This window comes from Psittacula echo, assembly GCF_963264785.1.
Source record: "Psittacula echo genome assembly, chromosome: 7".
Lineage (NCBI taxonomy): Eukaryota > Metazoa > Chordata > Aves > Psittaciformes > Psittacidae > Psittacula > Psittacula echo.
This window is the reverse complement of record NC_137740.1, coordinates 40,725,224-40,749,000: the sequence shown is the minus strand read 5'-3', so window position 1 is coordinate 40,749,000 and position 23,777 is coordinate 40,725,224. Positions and strand designations below refer to the sequence as shown.

General features: G+C 47.1%; 2 protein-coding genes across 2 annotated transcripts in view; one reads left to right on the top strand and one right to left on the bottom strand.

Annotated features, from left to right (window-relative positions):
• The window catches only part of LOC308224406 (putative cation-transporting ATPase 13A5), a gene marked incomplete at both ends in the record, with an annotated part of 35,644 nt that extends 16,825 nt beyond the window's left edge, over positions 1-18,819 (top strand). The window contains 17 exon segments of the mRNA XM_080624293.1: positions 316-399; positions 1,428-1,584; positions 2,976-3,093; positions 3,707-3,831; positions 3,981-4,144; positions 4,696-4,818; positions 5,626-5,705; positions 6,688-6,730; positions 7,580-7,689; positions 8,404-8,500; positions 13,505-13,577; positions 14,143-14,317; positions 15,218-15,258; positions 15,261-15,407; positions 16,879-16,967; positions 17,835-17,915; positions 18,619-18,819. Of these exon segments, the coding sequence (XP_080480419.1) occupies positions 316-399; positions 1,428-1,584; positions 2,976-3,093; positions 3,707-3,831; positions 3,981-4,144; positions 4,696-4,818; positions 5,626-5,705; positions 6,688-6,730; positions 7,580-7,689; positions 8,404-8,500; positions 13,505-13,577; positions 14,143-14,317; positions 15,218-15,258; positions 15,261-15,407; positions 16,879-16,967; positions 17,835-17,915; positions 18,619-18,819 (1,908 nt within the window).
• Positions 18,820-21,684: 2,865 nt separating this feature from the next.
• Positions 21,685-23,245, bottom strand: PLAAT1 (phospholipase A and acyltransferase 1; the record flags this gene model as incomplete). Its single annotated transcript, XM_080623912.1, has 4 exons — positions 23,227-23,245; positions 22,588-22,829; positions 22,157-22,425; positions 21,685-21,786 (listed from the first exon to the last, which is right to left on the bottom strand). Exons 2-4 carry the CDS (start codon positions 22,724-22,726, stop codon positions 21,685-21,687), a joined length of 510 nt encoding a protein of 169 aa, XP_080480038.1. The 5' UTR covers positions 22,727-22,829; positions 23,227-23,245.
• Positions 23,246-23,777: the final 532 nt, after the last annotated feature.

Here is a 23,777-nt window from a genome sequence, read left to right as displayed (position 1 = left end):
CGGAACTTTAGAGAAACCACAAAATTTGACATAGGTTTTTACTCTCATCAAGTCAGAAGGTTCAGGGCCATGTAGGCTTCTGCAAAGGAGAAGGCTGTAGGGAGGCTGTCACTGATGATGGATAGGAAGACCCATTGGATCATAACAAAATACTTCTGCAACTGGTTACCAAGAGTAAGAGTGAAACATGATCCCATGTGCTGCTGCCCCTGCTTTAACAGGTGTGAAGAAAAAAAAAAAAAAAAACCAAACAAAAAACAAAATCCAAACAAAACAGTACCAGAAATATCAGAAATAATTTTTTTTCTTGTACAGGTAGTAGAAGACTACAGCATAACTCAGGACGGGTCTGGTGCTCTCAGCACCTGCATTGTTAGACCAGGGCCAAAGGCCAGCAGTGTAAGTCCAATTCTTTCTGAGAATGAATATTCTGTGTTTTCAACCTGCAGCAAATGCAGATTCTTGGCACACGCACTATTCATTTACATGGCTAGCAGCTGCAAAATGCCTTTCAGCCGCTCTTGGTACTGTGTTGCATCTTCCCCCTCCTGAAGTGGCACCTAAAGCTCTTCATGGACCTAAAAGCCCCTCATTTTCAACTCTACAATTTGCACTAATTAAAGGTACAGACTTCTCTTGAGTCCTCACTCTATAAAGCTGCTGACAAAACGAATGTACACAATCAGTTTAAGTGGAAACTAATGCAGAGAGACCACATAAATGGAAGAAAATGTCTGAAGTATGAGGTCATCTGCAGGAGAAACCAATGTGAGTAAGGAAAAGGCATTACATTGAGAAGCATAGATGTGGGTCCATAAATCCTGCTGGTAATGGTCATGCAACCCTCCTAGCAGATTTATCAGCCTCACCCCAAAGCTTTACTCCTGCTCTTAAAGTGTTTTGCTTCACCCTTCCACTTAGAAGGCGCCTTGGGAAACTCTGTGTTTTGATAGTTGAAAATTCATACGTTTCCAGTCCAACTGACCCAGACAGCTTCTTCTCAATGGAAGGTGTGTGATTTCTATTACTAGTACCAGCAAGACAGTGCTGTGGCACAAGGAAGTCAGTCTTGTTTCTAGGATGTCTTTGTTCCCATGGGTAATGCACTGTAACTCATCAAATTTCAGTTCCCAGGACTGTAGATGCAGGAGTATTACATTAATATGTGCTTATTAAGAGAAATGCTGGGAAAAAGCCTCAAAAACATTGAGGTTCCTTGTAAGTATGCTGGGAAGGCAAAGCTGTTAAGACAGTGGTTCCTAAACATGTAATCAGTGATCTGATACCATAGCCAGAAGACAACAACAGTCTCCTATTAATAATACGTCACCTTAGCAAGAAAGACTCAAATGAGCTAAAGTTCAGAGTGGATTTGCTTTGTATAATCAGTGACTCAGGTAACATTTCATTTTCCTCACCTCTTCAAGGCTCCCACAGAAGGAATAGCAATCCTACATCAATTCCCATTTTCTTCAGCACTGCAGAGAATGTCTGTTGTTTCACAGAAGATAGGAGAGGAACAGTATGACCTGTACATGAAAGGAGCACCAGAAACAGTGTCCAGCTTTTGCAGACAAGATACTGGTATAGAACTGGGAAAGGGGGACTTCACACACTGTTTATTTGGATTGAATCCAAAACAGAGCTTATGTTGGGGCTGAAATCCCACTGGCCACACTGCAACCGCATGTGTATGACTCTTCCCAAAACCAAGCTTTCGGCTTGTTAAATGTCATTAGTTGATACTACAAACAAGCTTTCACTGTTTGTTTGTAAGCTAAAGATTTATGCAGCCCAACGTCTAGTGAGATGCACAGCCTGAAGTTCAGCCACAACACATGCCTTAGCTAACTTGCATCACCTGAAGATATAGTACATAAATAATGTTGATACACCAAAATACCCAGAGCATATGTAGAATCATGGCAATTGCATATGTCACAGCAGGTGTTTTGTGCTCTACAAGTTCTCAAATTTCCTCCTAATATATTGCCCTGTAAGTTCAGCATTGAGTTACTGACCCAGCTCACAAAGGCTCAGTAATGGAAAAATTGCTGTGGACATGCAAATTACTGTTATTAAGGATAACTGGTATTAACACTTGAGCCAAGACTTCTATCTTCTCTCTGGAAGTAAACATAGGCTTTTCTTTTTTGTATGTAAACAATATTATAGGTTTGTATACAAATTTGTCTACAAACTTGAAACTTGGGTCACGTTCACTAAATATTTCAAAAGGATGCCAAGCAAACACAGTCTAATGTGGCTCTGTGGTTTGTTACTTCAGATGGCACTGACCTGAAAACAAATTAAAATGGTTTTGAGGAACAATGAAAATATTTAGTTTAGAACCACCTAAGATCTAATGACACAAACCTCCAAACAAGTCAACACCAGCAAGAAAAATGTCTTCAAAATTATGTTCCACTTTCTCAGGTTTCTAGATAGCTCCTTTTATTCTGTCTTGATTGTTTCTATATTGATTACAGCTTAATGAATAATTAGGTGCCGCACTGTAAAGCTGTGATTGCAGTATGTAGTGAATACAAAATACTGCAAAGTTAAAAGGAACTTTTGGTTTTAGAGTCACAGGAATGAACAGAGAATTGAAAATTTAGGATTTGGGAGAATTCTCACATTAAGGCATAAACATAAAACCAGTTTCCTCAGTCACTCAGCATGTACGCAGTAAAGCTTAGGACAGAATTATGAAGTCAGTTATTCGTCCTCTGCTCAGTAATTCATCTTATCTACTACGTGCACCTTAACAGGCTTTTAAAAATATAAAAAGATGCATAGATCACTTATTTGACCAGTCAGTTATGCAGCTTTGGTACAAAACAGCTGACTTCTGTGAAAGGCTACAGCATCGTAACTAAGGCTGTAATTTAGTTTAAAGGACAGGCATTTAACCCTAGAAAAGCAACCAGCAAGGATGGAATATTCTAACCATTATATTTTTTTCCTGTAAACAGTCCCAGCTAATTTCTTAAAGGAGCTTAAGACATACACAAGCCAAGGCTTCAGAGTCATTGCCCTGGCCCATAAAGTTCTAAACCCAGGAAAGGATGTAGACGTGAGCAACTTAGAGAGGTAAGGTGTGCTGATGAGCCATTGGTATTGCTGTGGGGCTGCTTTCCTATCGGCTTGTACAACCTGCCCTAGAACACCCTGCCCTGACCCAAACCTTCGCCTCCTCTGCTGCCAAAGTAAGCCTCTTGGGAAGCTGTACCATATAATACCTTCTTTTCAGCAGATGCCGATTACATTGTTAATTGCCTGCTTTACTGCTGCTCTTACAAGGCTCATTGAGCTGAACTTCAGAATCTGTTACCGAAGGGTAATGGAAGCTGGATATTGTGCTTCTATATGGCAGCACATTGGGACTGCAATAGAAATTTTGTACGCCACAATCTGTGGGTTTCAGCCAACCACTTGCTGCAAATCCCTGTCCTTCTGCACATGCATCTATGCTGCATTGCGCCTTCCTAGAGACAGCAATATAGCAGATCAGCAGCTTGGCTGAAGCTGCAGAATTGCTCGCACTTGTTGAGCACTGCGTGTCTTGAACTCCTAGCGGTTGTGTTGCAGAGCAAGCATTTCCCACCAAGCATGGCTTTCCTGTTGACCAAAAACCACAGGCAGAATCTTGCTCTCTGCGCCACCCATGAGAAACAGCAATGTGTGTTTCCTTCCTTGCTCCAAGAGAGGGCGCAGAGTCTGAGCTGGAGTTCTTGGGCCTCCTGGTGATGGAGAATAGCCTGAAACAGGAGACAAAGCCTGTGTTACAGCAGCTGGCTGCCGCCCGCATCAGGAGTGTCATGGTCACAGGTAAATCCCCTAGGCTCTTCCTGTGGCCAGGCTGGCTGCTGCAGGGCATGCAAAAGAGATTCACTCCTCCAGCATCTCCATGGTCTCTGCCTGGACTGTCACCGTGCTATGGCAGACTTGAGGAGCCTGCCTCTCCACTGTCCTTGCAGGAGACAACTTGCAGACAGCTGTCATGGTGGCCAGGACTGCGGGTATGATTCACACAGGCAGCAAAGTCATCCTTGTTGAAGCAAGTGAACCAGAAGGCTCAACTCCCGCTTCCATTGCCTGTCGATTAGCGGAAGATTGCGAAGCAAGCACAGCTGCTCCTCATGTAAGCACAGCCAGGGATGATCACTTTCCAGAGCCAGGAGGAATTAACAAAGCTTTTAATGTCTAATAACTGGCTCCTTGCTAAGGATTTGGAAGTAGCTCTGAGGAACAGAGGAAACCTAGGAGATAGTTCATATCTACCCCAGGGTATATGGAGGTGTACTATGGACCTGTTAGGGAGAAATAATTAATCCAGTGGTTCTTCACTCAGGGCAATGTGCAAAATAACTATACAAATAACTGGCAAGGCTTTGCAGATGCAGTGATCAGTTCAGTCATGCTTGAAGTATGCAGAATTAATGCAATTACACATACTTGTCTGTGTGACTATTTTCTGGGCCAAACCTCAGTGTCTAAACTAGCATACGGTGGCTAACAGGGATTAGTTATGTGTGGAAACACGGCTAGAAAATCAAGTACTGCCAGGCATAAAGTTTAAAACAAAAGGATGCTGCAGAAAGCTGTGTCACTGGTTGCCTGGTGGGAGGCTGACAAGGTAGAACTCAAATGGCATGTTATGACCACATCTGAAAATAAATGTCTTATTTCTAGGAGGTACATAATAATACTGAGGAAAAGATCACCTTGGAAGAAGAAACCTGCAACTACCATTTTGCAATGAATGGAAAGTCCTATCAGGTTATTATAAAGCACTTCTACAGCTTGCTGCCAAAAGTAAGTTCAGAGGAAACAAAGCATTTACTTGTCCTCCTTGTTTTATTAAATGTCAGTGGTGTTCTGGCTGGAGAAAGGTGGGGTTTTGTCAATAGTTATAATGTCACTTCACATTTTGACAGCTTTGGTCAGCCTCCCACCATGCCTCAGGTTTGACTCAAATAGCTTGTTTTCAGCATCTTAGACCTCAGATAACAGGGGTGGCTGTGGTGCTGACTGCAGCTGTGCAGTGGAGTTACTCCATGGTCACCTTCTTAATTTCAATTTAATTAAAAACATCAACCCCATTCCCATGTGCCACTACCATAGCTGGCAATGGCCTCTGCTCAGCAAGGGCACCAGGAATAAAAAATGCTCACCTATAGCTGCATAAATCTTCAATTCTTGTCACCCAGTCCATAAAATAGCTGGCACCGGGACAGAATTTTGGATTTTACACTTTCTTGCCATTCAGGTAGGAGAAACCACATGCTGAGCCATGTTATTGCTGCTGTCATCAACCATCTGTTCTGCATTTGGGGAACACTTATAAAGCCTTGCTGTTTTAAAGGCTCTTGAGGAGCACATGATGATTGCTGGCTTCCCAGCACCTCCTGCACAACAGGCAAGGCAAAAAAGAGAGCAGGATAAATCTGGTGTTACAGGAAATCTGAACCCTAAGGGCAGCAAAACCATGGTAGTGTTTGGGAGACAGGATTAGAGTGTTTTGCAAGTGTCAGGCACCCATCAGGAAGGCCCAGTCCTGCCTTGGTGAAGCAATGGAGGCACAAATACCTGCCCAAGGCAATCTGTTGCTCTTCGTTGCAGATACTGGTGAATGCAACTGTCTTCGCTAGGATGTCTCCTGGCCAGAAGTCCAGTCTTGTTGAAGAGTTTCAGAAACTTGAGTAAGGCTCTCTTTTGTTTTCTTGTTGAACGAAATCAGTAACACATGTTCCCGAAGTCTGATAGTTCCAGCTAGTGCTGTTTCAGGCCCATCTTTCCAACCCTCCCTTCCTCCACACATGACCCTGTTCACATCCTTTGTGGCTGCTTTCCTCCCAGTTCCCCTACAGGGATCCCAGTGGATCAGGAATACCTGCACCCCTTGCCCAGACACAGCCACTGCTTCTCTCTGGTGCAGTACAGAAGGCAGAATTAAATGAGACTGAGGGAAAAACACAGAGGCAGATCCCTGTGTATGCAAATCACCCCCATCCCCAGCATGGCTGCTGGTGCTGTCCTAGCTGCAGCAAAGCTGAAAAAAACACAACTTATGAGTTTAACCCCAAAGATGCTCCTCCAGGACCCACAAAGGACTGTTTCCTCCCCCTAGCAGGACTCATGCTTACAGTGAATATTGCTTGCTAAGCATAAACAAGACATGATATCTTTCTGAAAAATAAACAGTTAATTATTGGTTATGAGGTGCTTTCTCTGGGGATGAAGTTCCCTGTCCTCTCAGAGGGACCCCATGTGAGGTGGCTTGGGAGCTGCTGTACTATTTCAGCAATTCCTTTGCCTTTGTGTCTACAAAGACAGTCAAGGAGAAAATGCTGCTAAAAGTCAAGATTCAGCAGCAGGTACTGCTGCAAATGCACACACCCTGCTCCCTTTCCGTGGCCCCTGATATCAAAGGGAAAACATTGTCTTGAATTAAGTGGCAATGTTCCTTTCCCGTTAAGGCTCCTTTCAAAACTTAATCCTAGATTTGCTCTGTGTACTTCGCCCCAACCTCTCCCCATATACATCTTGTCCTCCGGAAACATCCACTGTCTTCTTGGCAGCCGTCCCCGCTCTGATGTACACAAGTGCTAAGCCAGTGAGTGCTTCACTGCAGAATCAGCTACATGCAAGACTTACATGTTTTCCTTCTTTTTCTTCCACCAGTTACTACGTGGGTATGTGTGGTGATGGTGCCAATGACTGCGGGGTACGTAGGACGTCATCTCCCATTCTTGTTAAATTTCCTTTCCTTCAGCCTTAGGAGTGCTATAATGAGAAGCCATCCAACAATACTTGCCACCAGCATTTCCCAAGTTAGTCCATGGGTATGCTCCATCAGCATGTCACTGTAAAATACTATCTACACATTTTTTTATAGTAATGTATGCAGTAACAGAGGATTATTGTTTCTTTGTTTGTCCTCAGAAATAGGGGCAAGAGACATTTTCCTTATACGTCTCTTACACAATTGGAAATCTGAGTGTCTTAGCCATAAAAGTAATTACTATATTACCTATTATTATAATAACCTATTATATATTATGTCTAGTAAATTATATATACTGTATTCTGACATTATTATAATAAATATGATATGGCAATATTATTTTATAATAATGCATTAACTTGCTTTGTAAAAGTTGTCTATAGCCTACACCTGAATGCTCAACTAGAGGTGACAAGGCCAGCAAGCTCATAAGAGAGTAATAAAAGAAATATGAACAGGACTTTGAAAGGAACAGAAAGGAGATAAAATGGTAATTTAAATAATAGCTTAGCAAACTGTTTAATAGGAAAGGTATGCACAAACTCCAGTATGGGAAACTGCATACAGGGTAGTTCAAAGGATTGTATTTACAAGGTAAATGGGATTAAATGAACAAAAGAAATATTTAAGATCCAGGCAAGGGAAAGGATGTGGGAAATGAGACGAAGCGGGCCACAGAATAGAGGAAGATCAGTTATAAAAGACACTTGAAGCAAAACTAGTAAAGCAGAAATAACTGTGCAGGGTGGGAGGAATGTCTCTTCATCTTCTGACTCCCATGGATTTCAGGCTTTGAAAATGGCTCACGCAGGGATATCACTGTCAGAGCAGGAGGCATCCCTGGCGTCTCCTTTCACCTCCCAAATCCCCAACATCCAGTGTGTGCCAGAGTTGATCAGGTGAGTTGGCTGAGTGCTGCCTTGGTGCAGTCGCAGGGTGCTGCTGCCTGCTCTGAGCTCAGTGTGCAAGGCCGTGGGTAGGAGTGTGCTGCTCTTGTAGGTGCTGATGAATCAAACTTAATTCCTCAGGAACTATATAAAATATAGCAGAAGAGGTTTTCAATTGGTTCTGACCCTCAAATTCCAGTGCTGGGAGGTTTTTTGTGGTTGTAGGAGAGTATTGCCCATGATGGCTGGTATTTTTGGAGCAGGTACAGCAGCAGAGTTGCATGAAGTGGCAAGTTTTACAGTGGTCACAGAATCAATTTGCTTGCCATGGCTTTAAAGTATATATATCCATATGCTGCACACAGTCATGGAGCAGACAGTATTAATGCCATTCAACCAAATGTACGTGAAGACAATTACCTGTTTGTGTAGTATTGTGCTTCATTCTCAGAACTGTTCGAGCAAATTAGTAATGAAAAATCAACAGCTTAATCCAGGTATTTAAATTCTATGTGCAGAATAAAACCAAAGAAACAAAATACTGCAGATGAAGGGTAATTAAGTGGCATCTTAAGGCCAAAATAGTTGTCTATGGAATTTGAATTGTTTTCTATTCTTTTTAGAGATCCTAAACACATATCCTAAATGCAGAAATAGTCTGTAGCACTAAAACATAGTACTGTAGCTGTAAGTGGGGATTTTAGCTTTGTTTTGTGTTTTGAGCAGGGAAGGTCGAGCAGCTTTGGTTGCTTCCTTCGCTGTGGTTAAATACCTGACCCTTTATGGCCTGATTCAGTTTGTTGGTACAGCTCTGCTGTTTTGGGTAAGTGTTTCATGCTCATCTTTTATCTGTACACTTTGCTCACCATAGGTTTTTATCTTTAGTGGTATTAGTCATCAGAGAATAAAAGGCATACAGGGCTTCAAGGAATAACAAAGATGTGAAAAGCTGGGTAATTACTAGTAGGGGGTAGATTGATTGTAAGTATCTCCAAAATCATGGGAAAAGCTCAGCGATAAAACTTCATCTCTTCCAAAAGAAGAAAGGGAATTAGAAGGGGGTGAGTCCTGCTTAGCTGGCTGGTGGAGGCACCAGGCCCAGGACTTCTGTAAAATGGGAGCTTTGGGAGAGCAGCTGCCTCTCTCTGCTGGAAATAAAGCTTGAAAAGGGAATGTCTCAGGTAGATGAAGGAGGGCAGTTAAGGAAGAATTTCGATTGTGTATCACCATTATGTGATGAATCTTCTAAAATTTTAACACATGAAAATTAAAACAGGGAAGGCTCCAGTCCGGATAATGGCACGTGAGAAAGGTTTATCTCACAGAGGCAAAAGGATGCTGGGGCATGAATTAGCAGGGCTCATTTGGAGAGCTTTAAACTAGATTCGAAGGGGGATGGGGTTGTAGCTGGGCTTGCCCCAGTGGGGCAGCACTCTAGAACTGATGAAGACTGGGAGGTGAAAAGACTGAGGTGAAATCGGTGAGCTCAGCTCGCTCCTTGAAATGCCTGTACACCAATGCGTGCAGCATGGGAAATAAGCAGGAGGAGTTGGAGACCTGTGTTAAGTCAGGAGATTATGATCTGGTGGCAATTACAGAGACATGGTGGCACAGCTCACATGACTGGAATATACTCATGGAGGGCTATGTCCTTTTCAGGAAAGACAGGCCAGCCAGGCGGGGTGGTGGGGTTGCTCTTTATGTGTGAGAGCAACTGCAATGTACTGAGTTCTGTCCAGGGACAGAGAATGAGCGAGTTGAGAGTCTGTGGGTGAGAATTAAGGGGCAGGCTGGCAGGGGCGATACTGTTGTGGGTGTCTGTTACAGGCCACCAGATCAGGGTGAGGAAGTTGACGAGGCCTTCTACAGGCAGCTGAGAGCGGCCTCACAGTCACAGGCCGTGGTCATCGTGGGGGATTTTAATTTCCCTGATGTTTGCTGGAAGGACTACACAGCAACCCAGCCACAGTCCAGGAGGTTCCTCCAGTGTATGGATGATAACTTCCTCATGCAAATGGTGGATGAGCCAACCAGGAGAGGAGCGCTGCTGGATCTCATCCTCACTAACAAGGAGGGTCTGGTCAAAGCAGTAAAGGTTGAGGGCTGCCTTGGTTGCAGCGACCACGAGATGGTGGAATTCAGGATCTCGTGTGGTAGGGCCAGTACAATAGCAAGTAGAATCGCAACCCTGGACTTTAGCAGGGCAAACTTTGGCCTTTTCAAGCAATTGCTAGGGGAAATCCCATGGGCAAGGCTGCTTGAAGGTAAAGGGGCCCAAGATAGTTGGTTGACATTCAAGAATTGCTTATTCCGAGCTCAAGATCAGAGCATCCCAACACGTAGGAAGTCAAGGAAGAGGGCCAGAAGACCTGTGTGGCTAGATAAGGAACTGCTGGGTATGCTCAAGTGGAAGAGCAGAGTTTACAGGTCATGGAAGGAGGGGCTGGCCACTTGGGAGGAATATCAGGCTGCTGCTAGAGGATGTAGGAAGGCAGCTAGGATGGCTAAGGCCTCCTTAGAATTAAATCTGGCGAGAGGGGTCAAGGACAGCAGAAAGAGCTTTTTCAAATACATAGCTGATAAAACTAACACCAGAGGCAAGGTAGGCCCACTGATGAATGGGATGGGTGCCCTGGTGACAGAAGGTACAGAGATGGCAGAGTTATTGAATGCCTTCTTTGTCTCTGTCTACTCTGCTGGAGGCAGTCCTGAAGAGCCCTATACCCCTGTGACCTCAGATGAAGTCAGGTCACTGGAGCAGTTTGCCTTAGTCGATGAGGAATGGGTTAGAGACCAGTTGAGCAATCTGGACACCCATAAATCCATGGGTCCAGATGGGATGCACCCGCGGGTGCTGAGGGAACTGGCGGAAGACATTGCTAGACCACTCTCCATCATCTTTACCAAGTCTCGGGAAACAGGAGAGGTGCCTGAGGACTGGAGGAAAGCAAATGTCACTCCAGTCTTCAAAAGGGGCAAGAAGGAGGACCCGGGTAACTATAGACCGGTCAGCCTCACCTCCATCCCTGGGAAAGTGATGGAACACCTTATCCTTGATGCCATCTTAAGGCATATCAAGGATAAGAGGGTTATGAGGGGCAGTCAACATGGCTTTAACAAGGGGAAGTCATGCTTGACCAACCTCATAGCCTTTTATGAGGAAATAACACGGTGGATGGATGATGGCAGAGCGGTGGATGTGGTCTACCTTGACTTCAGCAAAGCATTTGACACAGTCTCCCACAGCATCCTCATAGCTAAATTGAGGAAGTGTAGTCTGGATGATCAGGTAGTGAGGTGGACTGCGAACTGGCTGAAGGACAGAAGCCAGAGAGTTGTAGTCTATGGGGCCGAGTCCAGTTGGAGGCCTGTATCTAGTGGAGTGCCTCAAGGGTCAGTACTGGGACCAGTATTATTTAATATATTCATCAATGATTTAGATGAGGGAATTGAGTGTACTATCAGCAAGTTTGCTGATGACACTAAGCTGGGAGGAGTGGCTGACACGCCAGAAGGCTGTGCTGCCATCCAGCAAGACCTGGACAGGCTGGAGAGTTGGGCAGGGAGAAACTTGATGAAATATAACAAGGGAAAGTGTAGAGTCCTGCGTCTGGGCAGGAACAACCCCAGGTTCCAATATAGGTTGGGGAACGACCTGTTAGAGAGTAGTGTAGGGGAGAGGGACCTGGGGGTCCTAGTGGATGGCAGGATGACCATGAGCCAACACTGTGCCCTTGTGGCCAAGAAGGCCAATGGCATCCTGGGGTGTATTAGAAGGGGGGTGGTCAGTAGGTCGAGAGAGGTCCTCCTTCTCCTCCACTCTGCCCTGGTGAGACCGCATCTGGAATATTGTGTCCAGTTCTGGGCCCCTCAGTTCAAGAAGGACAGGGACCTGCTGGAGAGAGTCCAGCACAGGGCAACTAAGATGATTAAGGGAGTGGAGCATCTCCCTTATGAGGAAAGGCTGAGGGAGCTGGGTCTCTATAGTTTGGAGAAGAGGAGACTGAGGGGTGACCTTATTAGTGTATATAAGTATATAAAGGGGGAGTGTCATGAGGATGGAGCCAGGCTCTTCTCAGTAGCAAACAATGATAGGACAAGGGGTAATGGGTACAAACTGGAACACAAGAGGTTCCACTTAAACTTGAGAAGAAACTTCTTCTCAGTGAGGGTGACGGAACACTGGAACAGGCTGCCCAGGGGGGTTGTGGAGTCCCCTTCTCTGGAGACATTCAAGGCCCGCCTGGACACATTCCTGTGTGACCTTATCTAGGTGTTCCTGCTCTGGCAGGGGGATTGGACTAGATGATCTTTTGAGGTCCCTTCCAATCTCTAGCATACTGTGATACTGTGATACTGTGAAGGAAATTCATGTATAGACTTATCCTGGGTCACCTCTCTTGCCCAGTTCATGCACATCATCTGTGCACAGCTCCATGGAAGGTGAAGGGCACAAAGCAAAATGAACTGGCATGAATCTACAAGGTACAGCTGAGGCTTAGTGGCAAACAAGGACCACTGGTGTGTGACCACATGGGAACAGCTTCTCCATTCACTAGTCTGTGTAAACCAACTTTGTCCATGTCCCCACTACCCAAAGACATTTCAAACCTGGCACAAAGTGAAACTCTAGCTGTCACTGCTATTACGGTGGGCTGGGAGTGCATGACCTGGTCTAACTGGTCCAAGCAGCATTGGTATCTGCTGGAAGAAGGGTGAAAAAAATTCAAATGCCACATTCACACACTGGGTCCCCCAGAAGTACTATGAATTAGTAAGGGGTTTCGTGGGACCCCTATGCTGGAGGGAAGGGATGCCATCCAGAGGGACCCTGACACCCTTGTGAGGTGGGCTGATGCCAACCCTATGAAGTTTAACCATGCCAAGTGCAAGGTGCTACACCTGGGTCGGACCAATCCCAGGCACAGCTACAGGTTGGGCAGAGAAGAGATTCAGAGCAGCCCTGCAGAGAAGGACTTGGGGGTGTTGGTCGACGAGAAAATAAACATGAGCCGGCTTCAGTGTGCACTCGCAGCCCAGAAAGCCAACCGTATCCTGGGCTGCATCAAGAGGAGCGTGACCAGCAGGTAGAAGGAGGTGATCCTGCCCCTCTACTCTGCTCTCGTGAGCCCTCGCCTGGAGTATTGTGTGCAGTTCTGGTGTCCTCAACATAAAAAGGACGTGGAACTGTTGGAACAAGTCCAGAGGAGGGCCACGAGGATGATCAGGGGACTGGAGCACCTCCCCTATGAAGATAGGCTGAGAAAGTTGGGGCTGTTCAGCCTGAAGAAGAGAAGGCTGAGCAGCAACCTCATAGCAGCCTTTCAGTATCTGAAGGGGGCCTATAAGAATGCTGTAGAGGGACTTTTCGTTAGGGACTGTAGTGATAGGACAAAAGGTAATGGGTTAAAACTTAAACAGGGGAAGTTTAGATTGGATATAAGGAGGAAGTTCTTTACTATGAGGGTGGTGAGGCACTGGAATGGGTTGCCCAGGGGAGTTGTGAGTGCTCCATCCCTGGTGGTGTTCAAGGCCAGGTAGGACAGAGCCTTGGGTAGCATGGTTTAGTGTGAAGTGTCCCTGCCCATGGCAGGCGGGTTGGAAGTAGATGATCTTAAGGTCCTTTCCAACCCTAACTATTCTATGATTCTATGACCCATCTGACAGCTGGCAAGCTGAGCTTGCTAACTCTGATAGTATTGCATCAGGGCTGTGAGGCTGCTGTTGCTGGCATGACATTGCTCTGTAATAGCATTGGGTGCTGCAGTTTGTACTGTCAAAGTTGTCATCAGTTCTCAGGTGGTGCTGCCTTTGCTTTTGTTTCCAGCAGCTGCAAATCTTTGGGAATCGACAGTATTTGATACAAGATGCCGTTATCACCCTTCTGGTTTGTCTAACAAGTAAGCAGCCTGGGGAAGCCACTGTGTCTGTTTGAGAGCCTGAGTTATAAATAGGTGACTTCATTTCCCAATAAAATTAAAATGAGGAGCCAAGTTCTGCTGTGTCAGTAATATCATAACCACTGATGCTAGATCAATCCCTAGGGCCCAGGGATATGAGATTTGGCTCATAGCTCAAAGCTGCAGAAGTCTGTAAGTAACTGCTAGGGTTTGGATGTGAGACATGATTGGAAAAGGAACAGTTGCTTTGGTGACTGACACAGGGGCTCCTGTGTGTCTGTCATGAGACCCAGTACAGCTCTTAAACTGCTGTGGAGATGCCCATGGATAGGATGATATTCCACATCTTCTCCGTGTTTTCCTAAAGGGGGATTCAGAGAAGTTTCAGGTGGAAAATAATGGAGATAATAGCCATTTCTTGTCTGCTTATTAGGGCCAGGCTTTGCAGCTTTCACCTGTGATAAGCAGATGAGTGGGTCTGCATGTGGCTCTGCTTGTCCAGCAAGTAGAGAGGGAGAATGCTGGTGGGCTGGGTTGCTATGGTATGCCTCTTGTTTCTCTCCAGTGAGTTTGACTGAAGCCTATCCAAAGCTGGCACCTTATCATCCTCCTGGCCAGCTCATCTCTCCTCCATTGCTGGTCTCCATCATCCTCAACGTGTGCTTTACCATACTCATGCAAACCTGTGGCTTCCTCCTGGTGAAGCAGCAGCCCTGGTATGTAGCACTGGCCAACCAGAGGTAAGGCTCTCTCTTTCTCTCTGACCTCAGACTTGCAGATCATGTTGCTGCTGGGGGGGAGGGAACACTTCAGCCTCACATCGGCCTGCTGCTGGGCACACCACAGAACCTGAGTTGGAAAATTCTCCCCCCAAACCGTGTGTGTACTCAGCAGAACATTGCCAAGACAAAATTAAGTTGCTGCAGATGTCACACTACAATCTAAAGTGCCAGCCTCAGGCCTAACGCGCGGTTTTCAAGCACCGCCTCTGAAGCACGCAAGACGCTTCCTATCTGAAGTGCGGGACAAGTGGCGCTGTCAGTTCCTACGCTCCCTCTACCGTCCTCTCTCGGGGTCAGGCCGCACAGCAATAAACAGTCCTTGGGCCGGGCTCTTCTGGGACCTAGCTCTTCTTACGAAACAGTTACGAGGCTGGAAGCCGCAGCCGTTTGTGTCTGTGAAAGATGAAAAGTCTCCCCATATTCCAGAGCTGAACTATATGTTATATATTGCATCTAGATTATAATATATATTAATGCCCAGCACACCATCATGAACAAATTAACCTGTGGGGCAGGAGGCATTTCAGTGGGGATGCTCCCAGGTACCAGGGCTCAGCCAGGACTACTTTGCTTGCCGCTGCACACAGTACCACAGGGCAAGCGTGCCAGAGTGGTGTGCAGGCAGCTGGGGAGTGCATCTTCATGGCCGTGTCTCTCAAGCATTGCGCTGTTGGCCACCTGCAGCTGAGATTTTGGCACAGACCAGAAGATTAAGATGATTTTTCATTTGGCTGGTTTGTTTGTTTTGAAGTTTCACTCCAGTGGCTGTCACATGGTTATTACAGTAGGCTGGGAATTGCTGCTTGCAGCTCTGTTGCTAGACAGAGCAGGAGCAAAGTGCTGCATGTTACCTTACAGACACTGCTCTCCAGGGAACCACACCATGTCCAACAGTAGCCCAGGTGGAACAGTACCAGCAGCAGTTCCCAGAGCAATGTACTCAGTTATGAAGACACTACCTTGTGGCCACTGTCCTCTATCAATTGCATCATTGTGGCCTTTGTCTTTTCCAAGGGAAAGCCATTCCGGAAGCCCATCTACACCAATTGTGAGTAGAGCTGGAGTAACACGTACTCCACAGACTCCTGTTCCTGCCTCAAAATAACCGTCACAGGAGAGGCTGCTAAGGAAGGGGTGTTGTGGATTTTTCTGTACCCACACAAGTTACTGGCATGTAGAATAATTGTTAGTACATGTGAGCTCCTACTTCTCAGTTTGAAAAAAAGCTCAGTGAGCACTGCCTATGTTAGCTTCTTCCTTGAGATAAGAGGCAGCATAGCTGAAAAAGGAGACTGCATCTTGGTTTGGAAAACGTGCTTTCCAGAAGATGACGTACTGGATTTGGTACAGAACTGTGCATTATTGTCCACACAAAGAACATGAGGATCAGATACATTTGTTTCAAAATACATCAGAAAGAGTTCCTCTGAGATTCACAGTCTTACCCTGTTTGACTTCCATTCCTAGTGATGAGAGAGAAAAGCCTGCAATAATATCACTGTTAAAATCCTCTCACAATAACCTTTTTCTTCTGAGTTTTGCAGAGATGATGTAGCCTTTCTAGCCATGAGTTCACTGGTAGCTGCTTTGCAATTGCAGCATTTTTTCTCATGGATGAGAAGGCAGGAGGTTGCTTCATCTTAGCAGAGTTGATTTTGTTAAGGATTTTGTTAAAAGGCAGGTCCCAAACCCATTTCACAGAGCATTGATCACCTGCAGAAGACAGGTAAGAACAGAAAAAAGCTGCCATGCTAGCAGCCAGGCTGAGATGGGACAGAGGACTCTGTCAGCTGAGAAATCTGCATGTACTTATCTTGTGGTTTATCCCCATACTGGGGCAGTGCCTAGGAGGAAGCAAAGGGCAATTCCCTTGGTTTTGCCACCCACTCAGCAGCCTCTAGTCCCTGGCAGCAAGAAACTTGCCAGGAGGCTGTTGGGAGCTATTGACCTAACCTGCCAGCTAGTTTTAAGATGCTCAGTCACTGCCAGGAGTTTGGCACCTCTGGATGTTTGAGCTATTTGCCATCACTCTGTGGCCTCCTGCTCTTTTGGAAGAGGATGCAAAGCCAGACAAACCCTTCCTGTGAAAGGCACAGGAGTAGCCCACCTTTGCATTCTGTTGGTGCAGAAGTACTGGGCTCTTCTGGAGAGGAGGACAAGGAGCCTCTTCCACGGCTGGTGCTCCAAACACACAGCTGAGCACATGGAGAAGCAAGCACAGGAGGAATGCTGGTGTGGCTCACAGCAGTGCCCCTTTGGGGCAGTTTTCTGTGGCTATATAAGAATCAGGATGTGTCGAGTCACTTGTGCAAATAAAAAGTGTAGGTGGTGAAGTTTGCAACAGGCTGCTGGGGAGTAGCTCAGTTCCCTAGCTCTTCTTTTAAGGAGGAGGAAAAGAAAGGCACTTTACATGATAGCACTTTTACAGCACTAGCATTTGGGCTTATGTCAGCATATTTGCTGAGTTTTATCACCAGACTCCCTCCTTCCCAGGGCCACAAATGTTCTTCTTTCCATAGATGTATTTTCAGTGCTTCTGGCCCTCCAGCTTGCAGTCTGCCTCTTCCTCTTCTTCGCAGACATTGATGCTGTGTACAGTGGAATGCAGGTAAGCACAAACTAAATATGTATTTCCTTCTCATGCCATGAATTTTGCTGGCCCTTTACCTAAGCATACAGAGCAGAAGCTATACCTGCAGTTTTGTAAATTAATTTGCTGATCTGATGGTGATTGGGCAGCCCTTTCAAACGCCTCTAACATCCCTCTTACAAGAGCTTCATTAATGAAGTAGACCTCCTCTTCTCTAAAGACTGGGCATTTTAACCAGGAGAAGAAAAAGTGCTTATAGCTTGCTGGGCTTTTCTGACTAACAGAAAAGGCACAATAGGGTGGATTGTGGTTTTGCACTGGAGGAGACTTGTTGGCCAGAGAAGCGAGTGGGCAAGGATTGCTGCTGCCACCCCCTTCCCCGGGAGCACCATGAGCTTACATGGGGCCGGCTGCTTCAGCCCTCCTGGGCGTTCAGCCACTTGGCACAGTGCAGGCAGCTATCTCCAGCTGTGCTGTGCAACATCGGGAATGGCAAAGCCCTTAGAATCATCTCCAGCCATCCTGCACAGGATGAATTCGGGTGGAGGCCTGCCATTAGGGCAAGCATACACAGAGGGAGAGAAGCCACACATCCTGCATTAGCTGCAGCTCCCCGGAAGTATTTGAGCACCAGATCTTGACCCTGTCACCCAACCTGCATGTTTCAGCAGTAGCTTAAATAGCCAAGATGAGTTAGGCAGCTCCATGCCATGGGAGATCTGGCATCAAACCTTCCAATATCTCTGTGACAAGGATTTATTGTTATTTCCTACTGCCTCCTCCGTACTCACTCCTGGGAAAACTTAGCTTCTCAAATCATTAGGAACAGATACAAATCTTGGCAAGGCATTTAAGCCTAATTGCTGTTCATGTCTTTTCCAACAGTTTCTTTGCACTCCTCTCATCTGGAGAGTTTACATCTTACTAATGCTCTTGGTCACCTTTTGTGTTTCTTTATTTACAGAGGTGAGTGCCTTTGTTTACCTACCTGCTCCCTGGGGTGAACAGGAGCAGCCCTTTGTGAGGTCTTTCTACCCCCATTTACAGCTGCAATGTCCTGCAGAAGCATAGACCTTCAGGCCTTTTTTTTCCCTTAAGACTCAATGTGTGTCAGTCAGATACATTTCGTGCAGCCCCAGAGATGATTTAGACCACATCTCAAGCCTTTAGAGAGGGAGTGAGCTGAAGTGCAGCTGCCTGGGAAGAGTCTGCGGCAGCATGGGCCAGGCGCTTGGCAGTGATTTTGAAACAACCAGTTCCCTCTTGACCTACAAACAATCAGGCCAGAGACTACACTGGCTTGTGGCATTGGATACTGCAGTAATGACTAAGCCCTGAAGTGTTCTGTGGACTGAGGCTGGCTGTATCCAGCATCGGGGATAGTCCCCAGCAAGAAGCAGCAGTGCTTGGTTGTCCCACAGCCCCAGGAGGAAAATCTTCCCCCTTGATTATCCCCATCAGCTAAACAGAGATCAGTGCTGTCCTGACAGAACTGAGCAGAGCCTCCATGTGAGTAAGGAAGGTGGCATTTGTTAGCTGTGCACAGAACCGCCCAGCGCCATGGGGCTCAGGGGTCTGTGCATGTAGCAAGGGATGACTTTTGTCCCCAGGTGGTCCTCCTTTCCAGTGAAGCACAATAGCACTGACCCTGCATCATGTCACTCCCCAGGACATTATCTTCCAGAATAAGCACCTCTGGCTGCTGATTAAAGCCTGGTTTGGGTACCAATCAAACAGCCAGTACCGAAAATGGCAGAGGATGCTGCAGAGGGATCCCAACTGGCCTCCTGTAAACACAGAAGACTTCACAGCGAAAAGCACAGATGAGATTTACGTTAACCCCACCTATGAACACAGTGACAAGGACTAGGTGAGACCCTGCAGCTGGGTGTGGGGCTGCACAGTGCTGGTAGCTTCGCTGGCTTGCACTGAACAGCCTGTGTTTGCATCCTGTGTGTGCTAGCTTCACGTGTTTGAAATTCCTGCATAAACCCATCCATTCAGGAGCCCCTGGGCCTGTGCTGGCTGTGCCTAGGGGACAGGCAAGGATTATTCTCTTGGCTGCTGGTAAAATAACAGCCTTGACTCTACTCCGTGGCAACAGCAGTTCTTGGGCCTTGCCAACAACTCCTACAAAGACTCAAAAATACTGAATACAGCAAAGCAATGGCTTCTGCTGCTCCATGTCACACTCTCACTCCCTGTTTCAGTCACTGCTCCACCAAATCCTGTCAATGCACCCACCAGGCTTGAAGGAACATAATCCAGAGTAAGTCTTGACTGCACAGATGAGCTCGTGTACAATTGCAAAATCCTGTGTTTAACGCAACACTGCAGCTTCCAAGAACTACAAGAAAGTTCCCCAGACGAAATAATTCCAGTTTTCTTGCATCGCAGAATGATTACAGATCACATTACAGATGCGAGAGGGTGCCTACATTGCCTTCTCACAGCTATCCCTTGCCAGTTCTTGCAGGCATAATTCTGCAAGTACACAAAAGGTTAAACCTCATGGATTGCTGTGAGACCAGGCTGAGACGGCTGGTGAGGAAGCACTCTACTTAAGGTTGGAAAGGAGAGCACAACTGCTGCACGCATGACACACACGCCCCTAGCGCCCCCTCCCCCCCCCCCCCAGCCCCCAGGTCCTGCCCCGTGTTTGCTGTCACATAGCAGAAAGCACGGCTAAGTCTTGGCTTCTCACTTTGACGAGATCATGCCAAAAAGCAGGGAGTTTAACATGCTCCAGCACACAGCTGCTGGACAGGTACAAGAAGTTGAGCCCCTTTGTACTTGCTCTTTGTACTTGCTCGAGTGGTTCGACCACCTAATTAGTTTAGCTATGAAAGATCTCTTGGTTACATTTGCAGAAAGAAAAAAAATAAAGGATTTTCAGTTTTATTATGTGTCGCAGAATGGACTCAGTCGGAGATGAATGTGATCAGACAAAAGCCATTTATTATAGAAAACTAACTCTTTATATATTATTGCTTGAAGTTGCTTACAATAACTTGGCACATTGTGATTGGATACATATCTGTTAGTTTAACAACTAACATATAATTGGTTAAGCACAGGTGTGAGAACCTGACCTTCAAAGCTTGCCCACAGTCCACAATTTAGCAACTCAGTAAATTCCAGCTCCTTCTTATCTTGCTGGGATTGTTACTCCCAGCATCTCACTCTCATCCTCCTTCACCTTTAGTTGTCCCTTGGTTCCTGCCGAACTCCACATAGGCACTTGCTGATTTGGGTATGTGGCCATTCTTTGCCAGAAAATCATCCAGAATTATGCTTTCCCATATTAAAAAAGAATAACTTTATTTAAATGTAATAATGACCAGAAGCCTTGATTTTGTTATTTCAAACACTGAAACAACTGATGTTTGAAAAAAACCTGATCCCTTTATGTACGTGTTAAGAGCAGATAAAAACCAGCAAGCCTCCTACAAACAGTTCTTTTGCTGTCATCTCTTCTTATAGTCCAGGCAGTTGCCTGTGGCAAAAGCCACACAGGATTTTATTTCTTACATGCCATCTGTAAATAACATGGTTCCAAACACATCAGCCTGATACTCCTAGTAAAAAGCAATAAACCACACTTTTCTAAGACAAGCCACGTGTCAGCTTTGCAACAAGGAAATAGCAGGGCTCTGTACACAGGGAGATGGAGCATAGGTGCTGCATAGCTCATTCTCCAGGTACCTCACCCACAGCACCGCAGGGCAAAGGCTCCCTTGCAATCCCTTGTGATCTTTAAACCTCAGTGCTTTGGCAGCCCAAGGAGTAGAATCATAGAATGGTTTGAGTTAGAAGGGACCTTAAAGATCATCTAGTAAGCCTGGTAAGATACAGTGCAAACAATTACTGCACTTACAGTGATGAAGCATTTCACTGGCACAGCAGCCCCAATCTGGAACAAACAGTGAAAAACCTACCTGTTTTTTTGCTAGACCACACCACCATACCCCCCCCCAAACTGAGGATCTGCTGCTCCCAAAGGGAGGCACAAGAGCCAGTGAAAGGGATGCTTTCCAGGCAGGAGAAAACTGACCACAACACCATCGTGAAAAAATAGCGCACTCATTTAAAACACTGAAGGATAACTTGTAAGACCAGCCTTTCCTTCCTACCTCCCACCCTTCACAGAAGCAGCTCCACGTAGGCAGTGCACGCAGGCTCCAAAACACAGTGCATGCTTCGTCTGCCCTTTCGCAGGCCTGAGAACCTGGGGTTTTCCACTTACACAGGCCCTTAGCTGGAGGACACACAACAAACCCTCAGCAGTACTTTTACATTAGTTTTAATTATAAAACAAAGCACCCCAAACAAAAAAAACAAAGTAAAAATGTTAAGGTTAAAACAAGTTATTCACAGAAAAAGCCAGCAGGGTGTAGCTAATAAAACCAGGATGTCGGAACTAGATGATCTTAAGGTCCTTTCCAACCCTAACTATTCTATGATTCTATGATGTGCGTAGAAAGCCTGCACCAATCCTCAGCAGAGCACTGGGTGGGTGCATGAGGATGAGAATTTGCTTGCAGACACTCCCAGACTACTACAGAAATCATCACAGGCAATGAAATAAAAGCTGATGTGGAAAAGAGACTAGTGCTGCTCTCAGAAAGGGGGACACAGTTGTTAGTAAATCTTAGTGGCAGCTGTGGCCACAAACTGTCCCAAGTAACCCAGCCAGGGCCTCTCTGCCCTGTTCTGAGCTCATCCCGATGGCCCATCAATACCGTCTCTCTCTGGATCTGCTCAGGAGCAAGCCCAACAAGGAGAAGGCACCGGCGGCAACTGTCACAAACCCGATGGCACTGATTGCTTTTTTGGCCTGCAGAGGAGAAGTAAAACACAGGTTGGAAACATGATGAGCTTTTTTTTTTACCCCCAGACATGAATAATAAAGATCAGGCAGGGATAATCTAAGCAATTAAATGAATGAGAGACACCTTCCTCATAAACAAAGAAGGCAACACCCAGGCTTTCACCCTTAGGCTGTGGCATTTGGTAAGAGGGCTCTATCAGGGTGCAGACAGTGAACCTCCTGGTTCATGGTCTCCTGTGAGGCCAGAGGCAATGACAGTCTGGATCCTATGCCTTGGACTTTGCTGTCCCCAGGCTGTGCCCCCATCCAGGGACTCACATACAGCAGCAAGCAGAGGCACTTAGAGGCATACAGGGGCTTACACCATGTTAGTTACCTGGCTAGAGACAGCCTTGCCATAGCGGAGCAGCGTCACGAAGTGCTCACAGTTGCTGCTGAGCAGGTCATAAGGCACCTCCTGATCAATGAGGTACTTAGCACGCCGGATGATCTCCTTCACCGGGAGGGGAGCATAGGTGCTGTCGTACTTGTTGTTGACACGGTAGGTATCATCTCCCACCACATCCTTCAGGAGCTGCATCCTCACCCAGGCCTTCCTGCTGAACACTGACTTCCCACTGGAGAATGGGGCTGGGGGCCCTTCATCTGGGGAAGGCAGGGATAGGATGAGCCAGGTGGGCCCCATCTGGCCCCTCCCAGACCTCAGATGGGTTTCTGGAAATGTCATCTACACACAGAAGGCTCACCACCAGCCCATGGAGAAGGAGCCCCCTGGTCATCTCAAAGGCCCATCTGCACCAGCCTTACCTACAGGCGTCACGTTGACGACATACCCATCTCCCACATAGAGGGCCCAGTGCTGGTAACCTGGCCGGAAGATCTCGATCAGGTCCCCAGGCTCAGGGTCATCAGGGTGGGTGGCACAAAATCTCTTGCTGCCTGCCATCTTCAGGGCCCAAGGTCAGGACGTGCCCCTCTCGCTCCGCAAGCCCAGTGCAAGGCACGGTGGAGTGGAGGTCCGGGATGTGCACAGAGCATCTGCCGGGAGACTGCAGGCAGGAGGATCATTAGGGCTTACCACTGGCACGCTCTATCTATCGCAGCAGGCACCTAACTAATGCTTCGGCCGCCCGACTCTCTGCAGAGCCCAGCGACGCGCTGCCGGGGAGTCAGTGCTGAAATCGCCACCGCTCTCGCGGAGGGTGAAGCCATTTTAGGGGCTGGCCTCCAGCCTGCAGCGCGCGGTGCTCTCCCCGGACAGCGGTCTGCTGTTCCGTCCCGGCCGTCGGCTCTGGGGGCTCTGCTTCTGCCGGTACCGCGGCAGCGTCGGTAGACAGTCGCAGGGCCGCGGAGCGCCCAGCCCGTCCCTCTCGGCAGCCCAAGAGAGCTACGTCCTGCTGGCAGACGCCTGCTCGCACCCCAGTGTCCCCGCAGTGCCCCGCTCACCCTGCAGCGCCAATCCCGCTGTCACCGCCTCCCGGCTGCCACCCCGGGGCGGGGGCAGCGGCGGAAGCTGGGCCGGGTCCTCGCTCCTGCCGGCCGCTATGAATAGCGAGGAGGAGGCCTGCTGAGCGGTCGGTCTGCGGCTGGAGGCTCTGCTCCAGGAGGTGTTGCTAAATCTGTTCGTCGTGTGGAAAAGCTCGTTCTACCCCTGGGAAAGACGAGCCATCACCTCCTCGCTGGGAGCCCCTGCCGAAGCCTCGCCGGCCACGAGGGTGAGCTCCGGTATGCGGGGCCGGGGCTGTCCTGCTGAGCAGAGAGTAAGTATCGCTTACCGGGTAACCTTATGATACAGAAAGAGCACACTGCTGTTCCACTTATTTTTTGCTGGTGAACAGAAGCAAAGGAGGCTCAGAGGAAATCCCAGTGGCCGTTTTAGGGCAAAGAGATTTCTAGGATGGTTTTTCATGTTGTGGCTGAGGAATTTCCTTTAGGACATCAGAGGAGTATCGTGATTGTGCCCAGCAAGAATTTTCTGAGCTGAGGGCTGAGCACAG